Source organism: Panthera leo, chromosome B3 (assembly GCF_018350215.1).
Source record: "Panthera leo isolate Ple1 chromosome B3, P.leo_Ple1_pat1.1, whole genome shotgun sequence".
Taxonomy (NCBI): domain Eukaryota; kingdom Metazoa; phylum Chordata; class Mammalia; order Carnivora; family Felidae; genus Panthera; species Panthera leo.
This window is the reverse complement of record NC_056684.1, coordinates 62,710,267-62,730,939: the sequence shown is the minus strand read 5'-3', so window position 1 is coordinate 62,730,939 and position 20,673 is coordinate 62,710,267. Positions and strand designations below refer to the sequence as shown.

The following is a 20,673-nucleotide window of genomic DNA, read 5'->3' as shown; positions in this document are numbered from 1 at the left end:
TCAGCCTGTCCAGCTCTTTCCAATCCTGTATCACCTTCATATTTGAAGGGCAAGACATCACTTCATTCACCTAGTCAACAAATGCATTTTAAGTATTAACAGTGTAGAAGGGATGGAATTTAAGATCCTAAAGGATACAGTGACATTTAAGCCTCAGGCCCTCCTGTGAGGTATCCTATAATCTGGTAGGGAACATAACACATTTGTGCACGATTATGAGTTAGAAAATGCTAAATGCCATTAGAGTCCTACAGAGAACGTTCAATGAGGGTTCATCACCACCTGGGAGAGGACTTCAGAAGTAGCAGAGAAGTCTTCAGGGTAGAGGTGGGGTTTATGCTGGACCCTCATGGATGGGGAGCATATAGGTACGTGCTGAAAGGACCTTTTAAGCATAAGGAATAGCAAAGGTAATGGTAATTCTTTGACCCGCCTGTTCCAAAGTCAGAGGGAGGCCAGCAAAGAACTATTGTGGTATTATCCTGAATAAGTCTACTTTGGATGAAGCAGAAACATTGCAAAGAAGGGGTACTTCAGGAGAGACTGGTTTTAGCTAGATCATGGGGAGCAAAATGCCCACCGAGGAATTTAGATTTTATGTAGCAGCTCGAGACCTGTCTCAGGGGCCTCCAGAGCATCTATTTTCTACAGAAGGGGACATCAGAGTTGTATGTGAAAAACATTAATCTGCAGGTACGTGTAGCATGGAATGGAGTGAGGGGAAACTGAAGACAGGGATAGCAGTGCGAACAATATAAAGCTATTCTAAGCCAAGGCCACTTCATGGCCAGTGAAGATGAAAGGTATCATAAAAAAATGGGATAACAGGACTTAGGTTTGGAGTGGGGGTTGGGGAGGGGGTGGAAACTTGGTGACTGACCAGGGGATATTTAAGGGGAAGAAAATGTGAAAGAAATGAAATAGGAGCTGGTTAGTCTTGCCCCCCCCACCCCCTTTTTAAACTCTATCACCAGTGATAAGCTTTTCTAGTCTATACCAGAGTTTCTCAAAGCCACAGTGACGTTTGGGGCCAGATAATTATGGGGGCTGCTGTTCTGGGCACTGTAGGATGTTGAACAGCATCCCAGGCCTCTCTCTGCAAGATGTTGGTAGCACCCTCTATAGATGTCACAACCAAAACTTGTCTCCAAACATCGCCAGCTGTCCTGTGGTGAGCAAAATTGCCTCTGGTCGAGAACCACCAACCTGAACTGTTGACTTCATTTTGTACTCGGGTTCAGAAATTGATGGATCTATTTCATTCTTTTTAAGGTTAAGTCTTTTGAGAAGGAAAGGCAAACAGAGAAATGCGTGCTGGAGTCTGATCTTATAGACTATGTTGTGCAGAAACTCAGGACTAAAGTCAGTGATGAAAGGACTATCAGGTAACAAAGGCCCAGAAAACCAGCTGTGATACCTGTAGAACTTCCGTGCCTTTTTTAGAAAAATCAATTTGATCCTTTTGGGAAATAAAGATTCATCAGGATAACTTTTAATGGACCATTCTGTTGCTTCTGAAGAACTCAAGAGTTGAAGTATACGATCCCCTGTATAAGACTAATCCTACTTTCAGTGTTCCTTTCTCATAACGTGTCAGAGAATGCTTTATCAGTTTGAAAGTCCTCAGGAGCCAGAATTATCTTACTTGGTCTGTTATGCAGCAAATTTTGGTAGTATTTTGTCAATATATTTGAAAGATCTAATATATTCTGGGAAAAGATCTCATATTAAATGTACACTGGCTCAACTCTCTGGATAGGAATTTAACAAAGTTAAGAACCTTAAAAATTAAAAAGAAAGACCCATTAATAGTACTTTCAGGAATTTATAGCAAAAATTATCCCATGGGGGTATGTGAAAGATGTCTATCATGGCATTGTTTATAACAGCAGTTCCAAACTTTTTGCCCTTAGAAGCCCTTTATATCCTTAAAAATTATTTGAGGGCATCAAAGAATGTTGTTTATGTGGGTTGCATCTATCAGTAATTTGGTAGAATTAAAATGAATATTTTAAAAATATTTTTTTAAATAAACCCATTACATGCTAATCTAAATGACATATTTTAATGAAAAATAACTATTTTCCAAAACCAAAGAAATTTAAGAAGAGCAACACTTTCATCTTTTTACAGATAAAGAGACAAAAATGGAAAAAAAATGCATTAACACTTTGATAGAAAAAACTAGATTGTCATCTGCTTCTGCATTCAATCGGTTGTGCTATCACCCATCATACAGTCTCTGGAAAATTCCAGGATACACTTGTGAGAGGATGAGCATAAAAAAAAGAAGTAACATTTTAGGATTGTGGTGAAAATTATCTTGACCTTACAGACCTCTGAAAGGGTCTCGGGGGCCTCCAGAGGTCCCTGGACCACACGCTGAGAAATCTGTCACTTATAGTATCACAAAATCCATTCTAGAAGATTGTCTGGATTATAGTAATATAGTGAAATGCTATGCAGCCTTCAAAAATGATGATTCTAGGGGCCAGGCCTGACTGGCTCAGTCAAAAGAACATGTGACTCTTGATCTCAGGATTATGAGTTTGAGCCCTATATTGGACACAGAGTTTACTTAAAAACAAAATTTTTTTTTAAATGTTGATTCTAGTAAAGCTGAATTTATTGACATGGAAGGATGTCCATAGACAACATATACGATCCTATTTTTCTTAATCAAAATACACAGTCCACATTAGGCTGGAATGACGTACCAAATTTTTAATTGTAGTTATTTCTGGTTAGTGGGATTACAAGGGATCCTAATTTTCTTAAGGCTTTTTTTTTTTTTTTTTTTTAAATAAATGTGTAACTTTTACATATATGCTCATAATCAGAAATACCTTTTTTGGCTTCTATCAGTGATTCTCAAGTAGGGGACACTTGGCACTGTTTGCAGACATTTCTGGTTGTTAGAACTGGGGGGTGCTGCTAGTATCTAGGAGGGATCAGGGGTGCTGCTGCTTCTACAGTACATGGGACTGACCGCCCAGACCGCCAACCAAGAGTTATCTGGCCCCGGATGTCAATAGTGCCAACGGTGAAAAATCCTGGCTTCTATAAGATAAACATTCTTACTCTCTTCTCCTTCCCTCACCCTGCTTGAATAAATTCCCATCTGCACCTAGCTTGAATAAGTTCACCATCACGCTTTCTCTGAAGGCATATAATGTTCTGGAAGTCACCAGATATTAGAATTATGGATTTTAAAAAATAGAGGTTTAGAAAGCATAAAATACTCAACTAATTAATAGTACAGGTGAACATTAAGACACTTAAAAGGCCAGATGGGATTCAGTTTTAGCAGGGAAAGGTTTAAAATCTTTCTTCCATGTGCGTGATTACTTCCAGGTTTTCCCCGAGAGAACTATTATGTCTCTCAAAGGCTATAAACTAATTCAGTCTTTAAAAGAATGTCCATTCACAGCTTTTGAAAGAATCTCCTTGTTTACTAAATGTTCTCCTGTGGGAGATCACCAAGGTTGCTGCCATAATAAAGGTGGGGCATGCCATTGCTAATGTTTCCTTGTATTGTGAGGGGGGCGGAAAGAACGCCCATTATATTTCATTGAAATTAGCTTCTTATGTTGAGCCAGGATTTCAGACATAGCTGAATACATCAAAAGGTTGTCTTTAGGCATTTGTTAATCTGAAATGACATCCTTTATAATTTTTACTTGCTGTTGACCAAACGCAAAATTAAGTTCAAGTTTTGTTATTTTTCTTCCACTAATAACCACCATTTAGTTTTTACACTTAATAGAAAAAATGGCTCACTTTATCTGTGTTTTGCTTTATTGACTGTTTTGTAATTGTTTTTGTTTGTTTTTAGAGAAGCTTCCGATAATCTTGCAGTGCAAAATCTGAAGGGGTCATTTTCTAATGCTTCAGGTATTTACTAATTATGATCTGAACATAATCGTGCTGTGTGTGTGCGTGCGCGTTTGCGGTAAGCACTAATGACTGTGCTGCCTCCTTGCTGCATCAGAAATATATCTTGAAAGTAACATATACTGTTAAATGTACCAGCTGGAATTTTTCTCTGTGCTTTGAAACCCACATCCTAGAAAAAGATGGGAAGTCTGGTGATTCCTCTGATCCTAATACATCCCTGTCTTACTGTCTTATTTTCACAACTGGTTTAATCTTCTTTTGGCTCGGTTTATTGTACAGATTAAATGTGGGTAATTTTCCTGGAAATCTTCCCCACACAGAAGATTGAAGAATAATATGTTGAAATCCCTTGAGAAAGACACTGTGCATCCATTTTGTTTTCCTGAAAGCCAAGAGGAGCAGTGGTGATAGTTAAATCTTTAGTTTCACCACATCTACCAACCTTACTGAAAAAGCAATGTCCCGAGCATTGTCCACAAGACGACTTATTTGGCTTTTAACAGAACTGGGTCTTTTTGGTTTGTTTCTGCTAGCATTGACTTTCTGCCACTGTCGGTTTTCAAATACTTTCAGGAATTTAGAATTTGAGGGATAGTTAAGTGTGATTTTTTTTTTTCCTTAAGGTCACCAGGTTTTGGTGACAAATATAGCCTCCCTGTGCCTTAGTCACCTTCCACCCCACCTCCCCCTTGAGGAGAGAAGCCTGGTAATTTTGACAAAAGCATCAGGGTTCTGGGCTCCTCCAGGTCAAGTGCAGGTAGTTTTAGAGATGGAAAACCAAGCGCAGACAGAACCTAGCCCATAGAATGACACCAGGGCGGCTTCTACGAATATCCCTGCCATCTCCGTGGTGTGTTACAGAAAGTGGGTGGGATCAGTTAAGACCATACATTCTGAAACTCTCTGTTGCAGGTTTGTTTGAAATCCATGGAGCCGCTGTTGTTCCCATTGTGAGTGTGATCGCCCCAGAGAAGCTGTCAGCCAGCACTAGGAGGCGGTATGAAACTCAGGTACACAGTTGCCTCAGCTTTCTCGTGTAAGCTACAAAGGAGGAAGAAAATAGGAAAGGAAGTTAAGAAACAGAGTTTCCTGGAAATATTTTCCTCCTCACGTCCGTAACTTGGTGGCTTCTGAAAATTCATCAACTCAGAGCTATCTCTGGTGTTAGGATTCTGCCCCATTTGCCCTCCAAAGAGGCATCCGTGTATGTTGTGGGCACCTAGAAGCACCTACTGTCAGTTATTAGATCTAAACAAAGACTTTCTGGTCTATGTCTAATGGCAGAAAGGGTTGGGTTTTGTTCTGAATAACAAAGCACATGAGGTCTGTTCCAAGACTTGGGGCAGGTTTCTGTCTGCATACATGTTTTTGCTATCTGCTATATGCCGGATTTGGTGTGAAATACCATGTAAAATTTAAAAGACATATGGCATGGCCCAATCCTCAGAGTTTATAAAACCTTAGAAGCATATGCAGGATACAGTTGGGAGACCAACAGAGGAAAAGTAACAGAATGCTGCATTAGGCACACTGAATAGGAGTGTTAGGAGTGTGCTACATACAGACACAGGGGCGGGGTGGAGAGCAGTGTCTGCACGGATGATAGACCAAGGCCTCCTGGAGGGAATCCCTGATGGATTTAAATAGGTAGGGGAAAGAAATAAGGGCAGTCCTCACACTCATGAGCCCGGTCAGGACACTGGCCTAACTTGGGAAGTGAGTGAGTGTTACAGAACAGTCATTATGTAGAAATGCGTTTAGACAAATATAAAAGATGACCTCATTTTGCTATGCTCTCCTGGCTGTTTCTCAGGATGTTGGATGGTGACGCATTTTCACATCTTTCTGTTGCTTTCAGCCCCCTTGAGTTCCGTGTCCTCACTGCTGTCACCTTCTTCTTTTTCCAAATGTAGCTTAATAATAAAATCCTCCTGCTCCCACGCACAGTTTTAGTGCCCTGAGCTTAATGCTAAACAACTAAGTAGGTGGAGCATTAAATTATCAAAACAGACTATAAAATCTCATTTCCCCTGAGATCAGGATAGACTAAGCACTCATCTTTCCGGGGTGGGTTGAGAACAAGTCCTTAGATAAATCTTTGGGAGCCCTTCTAGGCCTTAGTTTGTCACTCGTGATGGATGGTTTCCTACAATAAGAAATAAGATGGCAAGAAAGATGGTTTGGGTTGGCAGCTTCTGAATTCTGACAGGTTTTCTTGTTTTAGGTACAAACCCGACTTCAGACCTCCCTTGCCAACTTACATCAGAAAAGCAGTGAAATTGAAATTCTGGCTGTAAGTCTCTTTCTTTAACATTTTGAGAATTGTCCTGTTTTTAAAGTTGTTTCCTCAGAGGTCAGGCCATTTATGCTCATTGTGCACAGTATTGGGTTCCAGGCCTTTTATCACTGATATGAACCACATGCAATCTAAATCTGTAAAAACTGGGGAGAAAACTGAAGGTTCTGTGTTTGTTTCTCCTGTTTTCTTCCTCTGAAAGATGGCGGGGGTGGGGGGGGGGCAGGGGGAATAAAAACAAAATCACCGTTTTCCTAAAATGTTTCAGACCTTTGCCTCATTAAAAATATACTGAGTGCAGAAAGTAGCAGCAAGCTTCTGGGGTGTAACATGTGAGGACCAGAGATATTTGTTTTCCAGTGCTGACCTCTTACCGTTGCATGGTTCATCTAAGTGTGCTTTATTTTATAGCACAGTCGTGTCCCAGACTCTGCCAACCCTATTCATGTTGCTCCCTCCAAACAACACCATTGTCAGGCAGTATGTGCTGCTTTGGGTTCCTTGACAGATAACCTACATTTTTGTGTATCGACAGGTGGATCTACCCAAAGAAACCATCCTACAGTTTTTATCATTAGAGGTAAGCAAGATGAACTCTTGTGCATTATGGCCTTTAAAATTCCAAAGTTTGGGTGTTAATTTGCCAAAACAAAATTAAAATGGCATTATTTTCTTAGTGATACTGAGTATTTTTTGACAGTTCCAGGAATTCAATAACATTGTTCTTTTATGTGACATATATATTACTGAATCAGATTTTGAGAGAATCATACTTTTCTAGTGACTTTCTTTTAAATTTCAGAGAATATTTCAACACCCTGTATTTTTACTGCACACCTCATATTTTTACTGTGTATCAGGCTCTAGCAGGCCTTGCTCTAAGCATGATTTTTTTTAAATTTTTTAAAAATTTACATCCAAATTAGCATATAGTGAAACAATGATTTCAGGAGTAGATTCCTTAATGCCCCTTACCCATTTAGCCCATCCCCCCGCCCCACAACCCCTCCAGTAACCCTCAGTTTGTTCTCCATATTTATGAGTCTCTTCTGTTTTGTCCCCCTCCTTATTTCCCTTCCCTTATGTTCATCGGTTTTGTCTCTTAAAGTCCTCATATGTGTGAAGTCATATGATTTTTGTCTTTCTCTAATTTCACTTAGCATAATACCTTCCAGTTCCATCCACATAGTTGCAAATGGCAAGATTTCATTCTTTTTTATTGCCGAGTAATACTCCATTGTGTGTGTGTGTGTGTGTGTATGCACATACCACGTCTTCTTTATCCATTCATCCATCGATGGACATTTGGGCTCTTTCCATACTTGGGCTACTGTCAGTAGTGCTGCTTTAAACATGGGGGAGCATGTGTCCCTTTGAAACAGCACACCTGTATCCCATGGATAAATGCCTAGTAGTGCAATTGCTGGGTCATAGGATAGTTCTATTTTTAGTTTTTTGAGGAACCTCCATACTGTTTTCCAGAGTGGGTACACCAGCTTGCATTCCCAAGCATTTTTCAAATATTAACTCCTTTAATCATAACAAACTCGAGATAGGTACTGTTAACCCATTATATAAATAAAAAGCAGCATTTTACATTTTATGGTGAATGGAAGAAGAGATACTAAGTATCTTTAAAAAAAATTTTTTTTTTGAGAGAGAGCACACAAGCAGGGGAGAGGGGCAGAGGGAGAGAGAATCTTAAGCAGGTTTCCACGCTTAGCATGGAGCCCAACCTGGGGCTCAATCCCACAATTCTGGGCTCATGACCTGAGCCAAAATCAAGAGTCAGACCCCCAACCGACTGAACCACCCAGGTGCCCAGAAATATAAAATACCTTACTCGAGGTCGACCTACTAGTAATTAGCAGAGACAGAATTTGAACCTAGACAGACTAGTAAAATCTATACTCTTAACCTCCATACAATGCTGTCTCAGACCTTCATTACAACTAGGGAAGCTTATTTGTAGAACTAGAACTATGTATTTTTATAAAAATTAAGTCAAGAATTAAGTGTGTGTAAGTTTTTATAGGTAGCACTAAAAACAAGCAATCTGATTTAAAAATGGACATAGGACCCAAATAGACATTTTTCCAAAGACATACAGATGGCCAACAGACACATGGAAAGATGCTCAACATCACCCATCATCAGGGAAATGCAAATCAAAACTACAATAAGATAGCTAAATGGAATAAACCAGAGAAAGACAAATTTCATGATTTCATTCATATGTTGAATTTAAGAAACAAAGCAAATAAGGAAAAAAAAAAAAAAAAGACTAAGGAACACTCTCTAGTTAAGAGAACTGATGGTTACCAGACAAGGGGTGGATAGGTACAATCGGTGAAGGGGATAGAGTACACTTACCATGATGAGCATGGAATATGTATAGAAACGTTAAATCACTATATTATACACCTGAAACTAATACTGTATGTTAACCATACTGGAATTAAAAAAGTAAAAAACACTTTTATTTATTTTTGAGAGAGAGAGCACGATCAGGGACAGGGCAGGGAGAGAATCCTAAGCAGGCTGTGCACTGCCAACTCGAAGCCTGATGCGGGCTTGATTTCACAGTGAGATCATGACCTGAGCCAAAATCAAGAGTCAGATGCTCAATGGACTGAGCCACCCAGGTACCCCCAAAAAAGTTTTTTTTATAAGTAGCCTTTAATATCAAATAGCCTAAAACTTCTAAAAAGTTGAATAAGCATTTCTTCAAATGTATATTATTTTGAGAGAGCACGAGTGGGGGAGGGGCAGAAAGAGGGAGTCACAGAACCTGAAGCAGGCTTCAGGCGCTGAGCTGTCAGCACAGACCCCGACATCGGGCTCAAACCCATGAACAGTGCGATCATGACCTGAGGTGAAGCTGGAGGCTTAACTGACTAAGCCACCCAGGTGCCCCTGAATAAGCATTCTTAAGGTAACAAACTTCAATCATAGCTGCAGGTGATTTTTTTTAACATCCTATCAAAGAATACTTTTTTGTCAACTCTGTGTTTAGTCACAGATTAAATTAGATGAAAAAAATGAACTTTGCCCCCAAAGTAACATTTGATACATTTTTCTCTTGTCATCTTGTAAATAAGCATATACCACTGTGCTGGCAGTTACTGCTTTATGCTCCACTCAAATGGATGCACACAAAGGTGTTATTTGCATTTTACACAAAATAAATCAGTAATAACTGGTCTAAAGTCACGTAGCACACTACGGCATTGCTCAGCAGGATCTAAAAAGGAGTCTTGTACAGAAAAATCGGTGCTTCAAAGGAAAAACCCCAACAATCTCCCACCAGTTTTATCTGTAAGTGATTTTTTGCAGTACACTTAAATGGCATTGGCATTTCATTAGTGACCCAGAAAAAGCCAGTGAATAAACACTAGGACCTGTCATTAAGTCTTATCTATTTTTTCCTAGTGGGATGCTGATGAACAGGCATTTAATACAACTGTGAAGCAGCTGCTGTCCCGCCTGCCAAAGCAAAGATACCTCAAATTAGTCTGTGATGAAATTTATAACATCAAAGTAGAAAAAAAGTAAGTTACCACTTAGGTATTGCAGGTTTCAGTGTGGGTTAAAACTCAAGGAGGGATTTCGAAATGGCATATTTTATTGTCTTGTCGAGTTGTGATGGATGATAAGCGATTATGTTGGAATGGCACCTGATAACCAGTAAGGCTTGCTCAGGACTATGAATCAGTCATGATTTGTCAATAACAAAACCCAGCAGTCCCTGGGGTAGCAATCCCACTTCGAATCTTCATCACCCAGGTAACTCCTACGAATGTCTAAATGAAAGGGAAATGCTGTGACTGCTGTGCTGTAGATGTCCTCGTCAGAATGCCAGTCATTCGTTACCAGCTGCTTAAAAGGCATGGTGTCCCCCTTATGTAGGATCCTATACTACAGACCCTTGCCCATCACCACTTCTGTAAAACTTAGTTTTTTCAATGACTAGCCTTACACTAAGCATTCTAAATTTGTTATTAACTTTGTTTTTCACCCATTATATTGATCCTACCTTTTCTCTTTTGCAGGGTATCTGTGTTATTCCTGTATAGCTACAGAGATGACTACTACAGAATTTTATTTTAATCCTAAAGAATGGTCATTATCTTGTTGAAAGACAGGAGCTTATACTATGAAATGTTGTACATTCACTGTAATTTAAACTTTACATTCTAAGAAGGTGTCCCACAAAGTTGAGCTTTGTAAGTTTTTCATGTGTAATATATAAATTTATCTTTTTGAATATAATAAATGCTTTCATATATCTGCTGCTTTTAAATTGCAAATCCATTAACACTGAAGGTTTTGTGGAGCTAGAACACAAGAAAACAGCCACTTTTTTTCTTAATCCTAATGACTAAGCACATGACTATGCCCAAACCACCCCAAAAAGGTCCACACCAAGAAATGTAGTAATTAAAACAGCCAAAAAGTAATGTACAAGAGAAAACAGTTACATACAAGGGAAACCCTGTAAGGCTACTGGCTAATTTTTCACCAAAAGCTTTGCAGGCCAGAGGGAGGGACATGATATATTCAAAGTGCTGAAAGAAAACCTGCAGCCACAAATACTCTATCCAGCAAGGCTATCCTTCAGAATAGAAGGAGAGAGAGAGTTTCTCAAACAAAAGCTAAAGGAATTCATGACCACTAAACCAGCCCTACAAGATGTGTTAAAGGGGACTCAGTGGAAAGGAAAGACCATATAGACAGAAGAAAAGTAGAAAGCACAAAAGCATAAAATTAAGTTTATCTATAAAAATTAGTAAAGGGATTCACAAAATAAAAGGATGTAAAGTATATCCCAAATACCTAGAATGTGGGGAGAGGAGTAAACAATGGGTTCAAACTTAAGTGAACAACAACTTAATATAGATTGCTATATGCACAAGAAATGAGATACTAACTACTAACCTAATGGTAACCACAAATCAAAAACCAGTAATAGGCAAAAAGTAGAAAAAAGAATATGTCTAAGGAAAGCCAGCAAACCGTGAGAGGAGATTAAGAAAGAAAGTACAAAATGAACCATAAAACAAGTGACAAAATGGCAGTAAGTACATACCTATCAATAATTACTTTGTAAATGGACTACAGGCTCCAATCAAAAGACACAGGGTGTTGGGGCACCTGGGTGGCTCATTCAATTAAGTGTCCAACTCTTGATCTTGGCTCAGGTTACGATCTCATGGTTTGTGAGATGGAGCTCTTCCACTGGGCTCTGTACCGATCAAGGAGCCTGCTTGGGATTCTCTCCCCCTCTCTCTGTAACTCCCCTACACCTCAAGTGTGCACACACTATCTCTCAAATAAACTTAAAAAGAAAAGGGGCCCCTGGGTGGCTTAGTCAGTTAAGTGTCTGACTTCAGCTTAGGTCATGATCTCATGGTTCCTGAATTCGAGCAGTACATCAGGCTGTCAGTTCAGGGCCTGCTTCAGATCCTCTGTCCCTCCCCTGCTTGTGCATGTGCTCTCTCTCTCAAAACTAAACATTAAAAAAAAAAATTTAAGTTAAAAAAGACATGGGGTGACAGAATGGATAAAAAGGCAAGGCCCATCTATATGCTGCCTACAAGACAGTTCTGTCTTAAAGGCACCTCCAGATAAAAGTGAAGGGATGGAAAAGCACTTATGCAAATGGAAATAGAAAGCTGGGGTCGCAATCCTCATGTTGGACAAAACAGACTTTAAAACAAAGACTGTAATGAGACAAAAACACCACATAATAATAAAGGGGACAATCCAACAAGATGTCACCATTGTAAATATTTATGCACCCAACATGATAGCACCCAAATACATAAAAAGCAGGTAATAACAAAGGAAGTAATCGATAGTAATACAATAATAATAGGGTACTTTAACACCCCACTTACATCAACGGGTAGATAAGACAAAATCAGCAAGGAAACTGGTTTTGAATGATACACTGGGTAAGATGGATCTAACATATATTCATAACATTCCATCCTAGAGCAGCAAAATAAACATTCTGTTCAAGTACACATGGAACACTCTCCAGAACAGATCACATATTAGGCCACAAACAAGCCTCAAGAAACAAATTATACCATGTATCTTTTTCCAACCACAGTGCTAAGAAACTAGAACTCAATCAACCACAAGGAAAAGTCTGGAAAGAGCATAAAACACAGGGAAGTTAAATAACATGCTACTAAACAATGAATGGCTCAACCAAGAAATCAAAGATACACAGAGACAAATCAAAGTGAAAATACAATGGTCCAAAATCTTTGGTGTGGGCAAAAGCTATTCTAAGAGGTAAGTTTATACCAATACAGGTCTACATCAAGAAAAATCTCAACCTAACCTTACACCTAAAGAAACTAGGGGAAAAAGGAAAACCCAAAACCAGTAGAAGGAAGGAGATAATAAAGATTAGAGCAAACATAAACCAAATAGAAACTAACACGATAGAAAAGATCAATGAAACTAGGAGCTGGTTCTCTGAAAAGATAACAAAATTGATAGCATTTAGCCAGACTCATCAAAGACTCCAATCAAAAAAAAGAGGAGAAATAACAGCTGACACCACAGAAATAAAAAAGGATTATAATATGAAAACTACATGCCAACAAATTAAGACAACCTAAAAGAAATGGGTACATTTCTAGAAACACATAACCTCCCAAAACTGAATCAGGAATAAAGAATTTGAACAGACCAATTACCACCAATGAAATTGAATCAGTAATCAAAAAACTCTCAAGAGGATTTCACAGGTAAATTCTACCAAACATTTAAAGAAGGGTTAATACCAATTCTTCTCAGACTATTGCAAAAAATAAATGAGGGAGGTACGCTTTCAAATTCATTCTATGAGGCCAACATTACTCTGATACCAAAACCAAATAAAGACATTACAAAAAGAACTACAGGCCAGTATCTCTGTAAAATCTGTGAAAACACAAGATGTAAAAATCCTCAACAAGATACTAGCAAACTGAATCTAACAATACATTTAAAACCAACATTCACCACAATTAAGTGGGATTTGTTCCTGGGATGCAGGAGTGGCTCGGCATTCACAAATTAATCAATGATCAAATGATACATCAAGAGAATGGATAAAAACCATATCATTTCAAAAGATGCAGAAAATGTATTTGACAAAGTACAACATCCACTCATGATAAAAATCCTCAACAGACTAGGCTTAGAGGGAACATATCTCGACATAATAAGAATCATACCTGAAAAACCCACAGCAAACATCATTCTCAATAGTGAAAAAGTGAGATCTCCTCTGAGATCAGGAAAAAGAAAAGCTCTCACCACTTTTAGTCAACTTTGTACTGGAAGTCCTAGTCACAGCAACCAGGTAAAAAAAGAAATAAAAAGCATCCAAACTGGTAAGAAGTACAACTTTATTCACTACTTGCAGATGTCATTAACTACTACATATAGAAAACCCTAAAGGCCCCACCAAAAAACTACTAGAACTGATTAATGAGTTCAGTAAGGTCACAAGATACAAAATCAATATACAGAAATCCACTGCATTTCTATACACTAACAATGAAGTAGCAGAAAAGAGAAGCTAAGAAAACAATCCCATTTACAACTCCATCAACAACAAAATACTTATGAATAAACTTAACCAAGGAGATGAAAGAACTATACTCTGAAAACTATAAAACACTGATGAAAGCAATTGAAGACGACACAAATGAAAAGACATTCCATGCCTATGGATTGGAAGAACAAAGATGTCCACACTACCCAAAGCAATCTACAGATTCAATGCCATCTCTATCAAAATACCAACAGCATTTTCCACAGAACTGGAACAATCCTAAAATTGTATAGAACCACAAAAGACCCCATAATAGCCAAAGCAACTGTGAAAAATAAAAAAGTGGACATATCACAATCCCAGATCTCAAGATACACTTACAAAGGTGTAGTAATCATAACAGTACAGTGCAGATACAAAAATAGAGATCAATGGAATAAAATAGTCCAGAAATAAAACCATGCTTAATGCTTAGTCAATTTTTGACAAAGGAAGCAAGAATATGCAATGGGAAAAAGTGTCTTCAACAAAAGGTGTTGAGAAAAGTAGACCACTCTCTTACATCCTACACAAAAATAAATTCAAAATGTATTAAAGACCTTAATTATGACACCTCAAACCATAAAAGTCCTAGATGAGACCACAACTAGTCATTTCTCTGGCATCGGCTGTAGCAACATTTTTCTAGATATGTCCCCCGAGGCAAGGGAAACAAAAGCAAAAATAAACTATTGAGACTACATCAAAATAAAAAGCTTCTGCATAGGTAAAAAAAATAACAAAACTAGAGGCACCTGGGTGGTTCAGTCAGTTAAGCATCCAACTTAGGTTCAGGTCATGATCTTGTGGTTTGTGAGTTCCAGCCTTGCATGGGGCTCTGTGCTGACAGCTCGGAGCCTGGAGCCTTCTTCGGATTCTGTGTCTCCGTCTCTCTCTTCCTCTCCCCTACCCCCCTGGCCCCCACTCGCACTCTGTCTCTCCCTCCCTCAAAATAAATAAACATAAAAAAAAATTTTTTTAATTAACAAAACTAAGACAATCTACAGAACAGGATATTTGTAAGTGACATATCCAATAAAGGGTTAGTATCCAAAATACATAAAGAACTTATATAACTCAACACCAAAACAAGAGCCCAATTAAAAATGGGCATAAGACATGAACAGACATTTCTCTAAAGAAGACATACAGATGGTCAACAGACGCATAAAAAATGCTCAACATCACTCATCATCAAAGAAATGCAAATGAAAATCACAATGAGATATACCACTTCCCACCTGTCAGAATGGCTAAAATCAAAAACACAAGAAACAAGTGTTGGCAAGGATGTGGAGTAAAAGGAACCCTCCTGCACTGTTGGTGGGAAGGCAAAATGGTACAGCCACTGTGGAAACCAGTAAGGAGGTTACTCAAAAAACTAAAAAATAGAACTACCATATGATTCAGTAATTCCACTACTATTTACCCAAAGAACACAAAACACCAATTCAAAAAGATACATGCACCCCTAGGTTTACTGAAGCATTACTTAAAATAGCCAAATTATGGAAGTAGCCCAAGTGTCCGATGGATAGATGAATGGATAAAGCAGAGGTAGATACATACACAATGGAGTATTAGTTACAAAAAAGAGTGAAATCTTGCCATTTGCAACAACATGGTTGGATCTAGAGAGTATAATGCTAAGTGAAATCAGAGAAAGACCTATACCATATGATTTCAGGTGCAGAATTTAAGAAACACCACAAGCAAAAAAAAGGGACAAACCAAAAAACAGACTCTTAACTACAGAGAACAAACTGACAGGGGCAAGTTGGGGTCAGGGGAGGGGTGAAACAGGTGAAGGGGATTAAGACTTCACTTATCCTGATGAGCACTAAGTCATGTACAGAATTGCTGAATCACTATACTGTACACCTGAAACAACTGTAACACTTAACTATTCTGGAATTTTTACACAATTTTTCCTTTGGATGTAGGTAAACATTAAGAAATCTGATAAAGAGAGGTTGTCCAATAACCCATCATGCAACTTGCTCTCTTGAAAAAATTAAATATTCTTTTTCCCCTCCCCAGAAAATGTCCAAACCAAAGGGCTTCCAGAAATCCGATACCATTTTTAACTTGGAATCGTTATTCCTGCTATTCTGTAATATGTTTATCTTTAAGGCAATTAAGCAAAGTCTCATTTGGCTATGAGAACCCATTCAAATTTGCCAAAGGAACCATGATGTTAAATTACACGGCCCGTTGGGAAGACTACCCATGAGATAGCACAACTTTTTATAAAACTGTCAGGTTTTAATTCCAATAACCTAGAACACAGGTGAGTAATCATTGCCACAGACTATTAATAGGGGGTGGGAAAAGTAATAAATAAGATATGGTCAGTGCGGATAAACAGAAGTTTAATGATCCATTGTTCTTCACATAGAGAGCTACAGAGACTTTATGACCCGGGGACATACAAGCATGCAACACGGACCAATTAGCCAATGCTAAAATACACTTGGCTTCTTACAACTACCCTGTAAACACTGCAGCCCTTCTTCCACCCAAAATGACCCTAATCTCCCAGGAAAAGTTACTACAGGGGAACCAGAAACCTAGCTCTGCGGCCCAAAGTAAAAACCAAAGGAAAACTAGTAGTTCGGCGGTTAGTTGGTGAAAGCAGGAAACCTGGTGCCCTTCACTGTGCTGCTTTGCTCTTCTTACTCTTGCTCTTTTTGTCCCTCTTCTTCAGCCCATCCATGTTAGCTCTCAGTAGGTTGGAGTAAGCCTAAAAGACACACAGCGCCCACTTAGTGGGAAGAGTTGCAAATTGGTGGAGCAGCTGCCTCATTTCCATAATGAATTCAGGGTAGTCAGTATCAGAAAGCCTACCTACTTGATAAAGCACCGACGACCACGGGACACGTGTATACTACGGAAAAATGGTGTGAGAGGAAAACACTCTCTCACGTGACAGCAGCTTCTGACATTTTTTAAGCCAAAAGGGAAAATTGCAGGCAACTTCTTGTTTAACTATACTACAGAGAACAAATCTGAAGCGGAAAGCAACATCTACCTTAAAAAACTAAAATGGAAGACAACATCGGTGTTGAAAGTAAAATTCAGAGCCTGGCGGTTTCACTCAACCTACTGACAAAACATTCTTAACCCACTGTTCAATTTGTGCTCACCCTTGCCCTGAGAAAGGGCATATAGGGTACACCAGAAACTCACCATCTGGAACTTGTTCACTTCTTTGGAGCTCACCTGGAAAGGGGAAGGGGGAAAAAAAAAAAAAAAAGGTCCACCCTTATTACTCATATAAGAATCCTCTGTCTCACCCTAGGCAACAACTCTTGAAAACAACATAACATCTTAAAACAAAACCTCTTGAAAACAACGTAACATCGTAATCTCGAAAAAAATCTCCTTCCAATTTTAGGGGTCATAATACACCAATGGCTGTTTTCCTACTCTACTCTGCCAGAGGAAGAAGCAAAGCAGCTCTGTACTTTTTTCCACCTGAGAATTGTACCAAGATGAGAAAGAGGTAGAAGGGGGCTCCTAAGGAAGCTATGCTCCTCCCTCTGAAGTTTCTTACACACGTGGCACCGACTTTCTCCCTGGATTCTAGAGATGTCAGAGAACTTTGTTTTAATCTTTTGTGCAAATTACATTTAAACTACTTCCTCCCCACCTTATGTTAAACCTACTTCCATTAATTCAGGCCTATTTAAACAAAATGCAAGCCAACACAAGAGAAATTCTACTTCTGAAGATTCCTAAAGTTTTCGCGTTTCATGATACCCGAGTTTATTTTTTAAATCCACAAGTTTGCATTACTATAAAAGTCCTCTCAAGATAACTGACAAAGGGAAATTTATCAACCAGTTATGGTCTACATTCTCCTAAGGACCCTATACTGATGTAATTAAAGGGCACTGTGGTTCTGCCCCAGCAAAGGAAAGAATTCATTCAGAATCCAGGAAGTCTTGTTGCTACATATTTGCTATGTCAACCACAAACACAAGGGAATAATCAGCTTACAAGTAAAATCATCTGGTACCAAGAAACTGTTCAATGAAGGCCCAACACGGTAAGGGAATTAGGCATCAAATATTTATGCCAATTCCTCCTTACAATGCCACCATGAGTAAGGACCGATCTGTTAATTTTATTTCCACAAAAACTTCAGTAGAATAAGCGTTTGACTTTTTCAATTTAATTTTGCTCTTGAATTTCCTACTACTAAGATATTAAAAGAAGGCCCCGATCCCAAAACAGCGGGAGAGCTAAACCCTTACAAACCTTAAAAACAAAAACCTGCTTCAGCTATGCCCCATCCTCAGTGAGGTTCAAGTCTTCTAACTCCAAAATTGTAGTATCACGAATCCAACTCACCACGGTGCTGATCTTCTTTTTCCCATCAGTAGCTCTTAACAGACACTTGTTGTCGGAGGGCTCAAAGCCCTCCACAGAACCTTTCCTTGGAATGGGTTTCGTTCGACCGTCATCTGCATGAAAAATACATCCTGATGAACACAGCCACAGACGTTAACAGGCAGACAAAAAGTGAGTATGGAAGGCATAGGAAGACGATATGTAATTCACCTCCACTGCTCTAGTTCTGATAACTACATCATCCGCTATCACCAACAGCTTGGTCAAACCTTGGGAAACTACTTGCTACTCCCACGACGGGAACATAGTAACAGAAAAGCAGCTTAAATCTCACTAACGGCGGGGATTGGAATCCTTGACCAAAAAAAAAGCTCTATTTGGGGCACACTGTAACCAGAACCAGTTTGGGTGGCTAAGTGCCGGGGGTCGCACGCACCACAATCCCTAATGCTCCCGTCCCCCAGCCCTGAAAGTGCACACTACAGGAAAAGGAAGGTAGGGGACGGAGGGGATGCGCGGCAGACGGACTCCGCCCTCGGCTCCGGAAACTGGGAACACCTGGCACCCCCGCCGGGGCATCACTCGGCTTCCCAGCTTCTTTCTGGCCCTGCCGCGTGGACAGCTGCTTACACTTCTTCAAGGTGATGAACACGCTGCCCGACAACCGGCACTTCTGGAAGAGTCTGGTCAGCTCCGTCAGGAACTGGAACATAAGCCAGGCCCCGTTAAGCAGTCCCAAATCCTCTCCCCGTCAAGTCCTAGTCCCTCCCGCAGCAGGAGACAGAGGCCCCGAGCTAAGCCCCAAACTACATCCATCCCTCGGCCAGACAGCTGTGGCTTTACCTGCTCGCTCTCCAGCAGCACCATCCCGTCGCCGCTAGCTCCCCTGCGTCAGCATAAGACCCAAAGAACTGGAGCCGGAAGTTTCACCCAGGCTGGGCGGGACTTCCGCTATTAGGTTTCAACTCTCTTCCACCAATCCCTGCCTCTGTCCTCGCCCCTCCCTCCGCCCGCGCCTGCGCTCTGGGACGCCCCGTCCTTCCCAGGAGAGGAACCACCCACGGGGCCCTGGAGCAGTCGGGGTTTTCAGAGACGGGGCGTTCTCGGTCCGGTCGTGGTGTGGGTGTGAGGGAGCGTGGAAGAGGGATTTGATGGAAACGCGTAGTTTTGTATATTCAGTGTATGTTGAGCAAATTACATGACAGTTCAGTGCTTCAGTTCCCTCAGCCTGTAATAATGGTATCCAATTCACAGCATGGTTGTGAAGAGTAAATGACTTTATTGGAATTTACCTGAAATAGTGCCTGACACCCAGAAAGTGCCCGATAAGCATTAGCTGTTTTTTTATTGTTGTTTCCATTATCATTGTCATCATTATAATAAATTCCCACGGTGGTCCTCTGAATTCTCCCTCTACTCTGACCCCGCTGGGTGGCCCTAAAGGCTGACCCCAACTCTAGCATGAGGGACTGGAGCCCAGTCTTGGTTTTACCTCTGGATTCAGTCAGAAGACCTGCATATCAGGCCCCAGTTCTGCCAGGAGCCAATTTGAACCCTAGGCCCTCTGTGAAGTCAAGCATTTAATCATGCAAGGGGGTTTTACTGAGGGCCTCCTGCCTGTGTCAAACACTGTTGTAGGGGATGGGGATTCAGCAAGATAAACTAAGTTCCTGGTTTCCTGGAACTTGGGTTCAAAGAATAGGCAGGAAATAAGTAAGAATAGCTTCAGATGCTGAGTGCTGTAAAGACAACTCACTAGGGTGATACAAATGAGAGTGAGGTTGGGGTCAGGGAAATCTCTTAGAGGAGAACTTTGACCTAAAAGCTAAAGGGGGCAGCCATTCAAAGATCTGGGGACAGAGTGTTTCAGATACAGGGAATGGCTAGAACAGAAGCCCCAACAGGGGAGCAAATTGCTCTATATGCACAAGGAGGAGTGAACGAATATGGAGAGGTTGGAGAGATTGCAGGTGACCAGCTCACATAGGGCCTATGGCCGTGTAATTTTGGATTTTGTTGCAAGCACAAAGAGAAGCTTCTTGGTTTAAAAAAAAAAAATGTTAATGTTTATTCATTTTTGAGAGAGAGACACAGTACAAGTGGGACAGAGGCAGAGAGAGAGGGAGACACAGAACCCAAAGCAGGCTTCAGGCTCCCCAGGCACTGCTTTAAAAACTTTTTTTTTAAGTTTATATATTTTGAGAGAGAGAGCAGGGGAGGAACAGAGAGAGGGAGAGAGAGAGGATCCCAAGCAGACTCTGTACTGGCAGCGTAGAGCCCGACATGGGGCTTGAACTCATGAACTGTGAGATCATGATCTGAGATGAAATCAAGAGTCAGATGCTTAACTGAGCCACCCAGGAGCCCCAAGAGAAGCTTCTTGTTAAGGAAGTTTTAAAGAGGACAGTGACAACTTAATTTACATTTTAAAAGATTCCCACCCCACCCCCTATCTGTGGTGTGGAGAATGCACTGTGGAAGGACAAGGCAGGAAATGGGGAGACCAATTAGAGGGTTGTATTAG

The 20,673-nt window shown here is 40.2% G+C and overlaps 2 protein-coding genes across 5 annotated transcripts in view; one reads left to right on the top strand and one right to left on the bottom strand.

Moving 5' to 3' along the window:
* Window positions 1–10,784, top strand: part of EIF2AK4 (eukaryotic translation initiation factor 2 alpha kinase 4) — a 98,484-nt gene extending 87,700 nt beyond the window's left edge. For 2 of the 4 annotated variants that reach the window (XM_042942440.1, XM_042942441.1), the window contains exons 33-39: window positions 1,273–1,385; window positions 3,836–3,894; window positions 4,810–4,907; window positions 6,122–6,190; window positions 6,729–6,773; window positions 9,626–9,744; window positions 10,246–10,784. In XM_042942440.1, the coding sequence (XP_042798374.1) occupies window positions 1,273–1,385; window positions 3,836–3,894; window positions 4,810–4,907; window positions 6,122–6,190; window positions 6,729–6,773; window positions 9,626–9,744; window positions 10,246–10,303 (561 nt within the window). In that variant the 3' untranslated portion in view covers window positions 10,304–10,784. Of the gene's footprint in view, window positions 1–1,272; window positions 1,386–3,835; window positions 3,895–4,809; window positions 4,908–6,121; window positions 6,191–6,728; window positions 6,774–9,625; window positions 9,745–10,245 lie in introns of those variants that run through there. The other 2 variants (XR_006203648.1, XM_042942442.1) reach the window with 2 other exon arrangements.
* A 5,364-nt stretch (window positions 10,785–16,148) lies between these two features.
* SRP14 (signal recognition particle 14) lies at window positions 16,149–19,102 on the bottom strand. Its single transcript, XM_042940529.1, has 5 exons — window positions 18,993–19,102; window positions 18,780–18,852; window positions 18,150–18,262; window positions 16,983–17,015; window positions 16,149–16,536 (listed from the first exon to the last, which is right to left on the bottom strand). The coding sequence occupies exons 1-5, from the start codon at window positions 19,014–19,016 to the stop codon at window positions 16,447–16,449; spliced, it is 333 nt and encodes a 110-aa protein (XP_042796463.1). The 5' UTR covers window positions 19,017–19,102; the 3' UTR covers window positions 16,149–16,446.
* Between the last annotated feature and the right edge of the window lie 1,571 nt (window positions 19,103–20,673).

What these genes read in the sequence shown, in the direction of transcription:
- SRP14 (XM_042940529.1), bottom strand. Translation starts at nt 19,016, where the DNA reads ATGGTGCTGCTGGAGAGCGAGCAG. An exon ending in GTTCATCACCTTGAAGAAGT is followed by an intron (nt 18,263 to 18,779) that starts GTAAGCAGCTGT and finishes TTTTTCATGCAG; the next exon opens with ATGACGGTCGAACGAAACCC. An exon ending in AAAAGAAGATCAGCACCGTG is followed by an intron (nt 17,016 to 18,149) that starts GTGAGTTGGATT and finishes TCCCCTTTCCAG; the next exon opens with GTGAGCTCCAAAGAAGTGAA.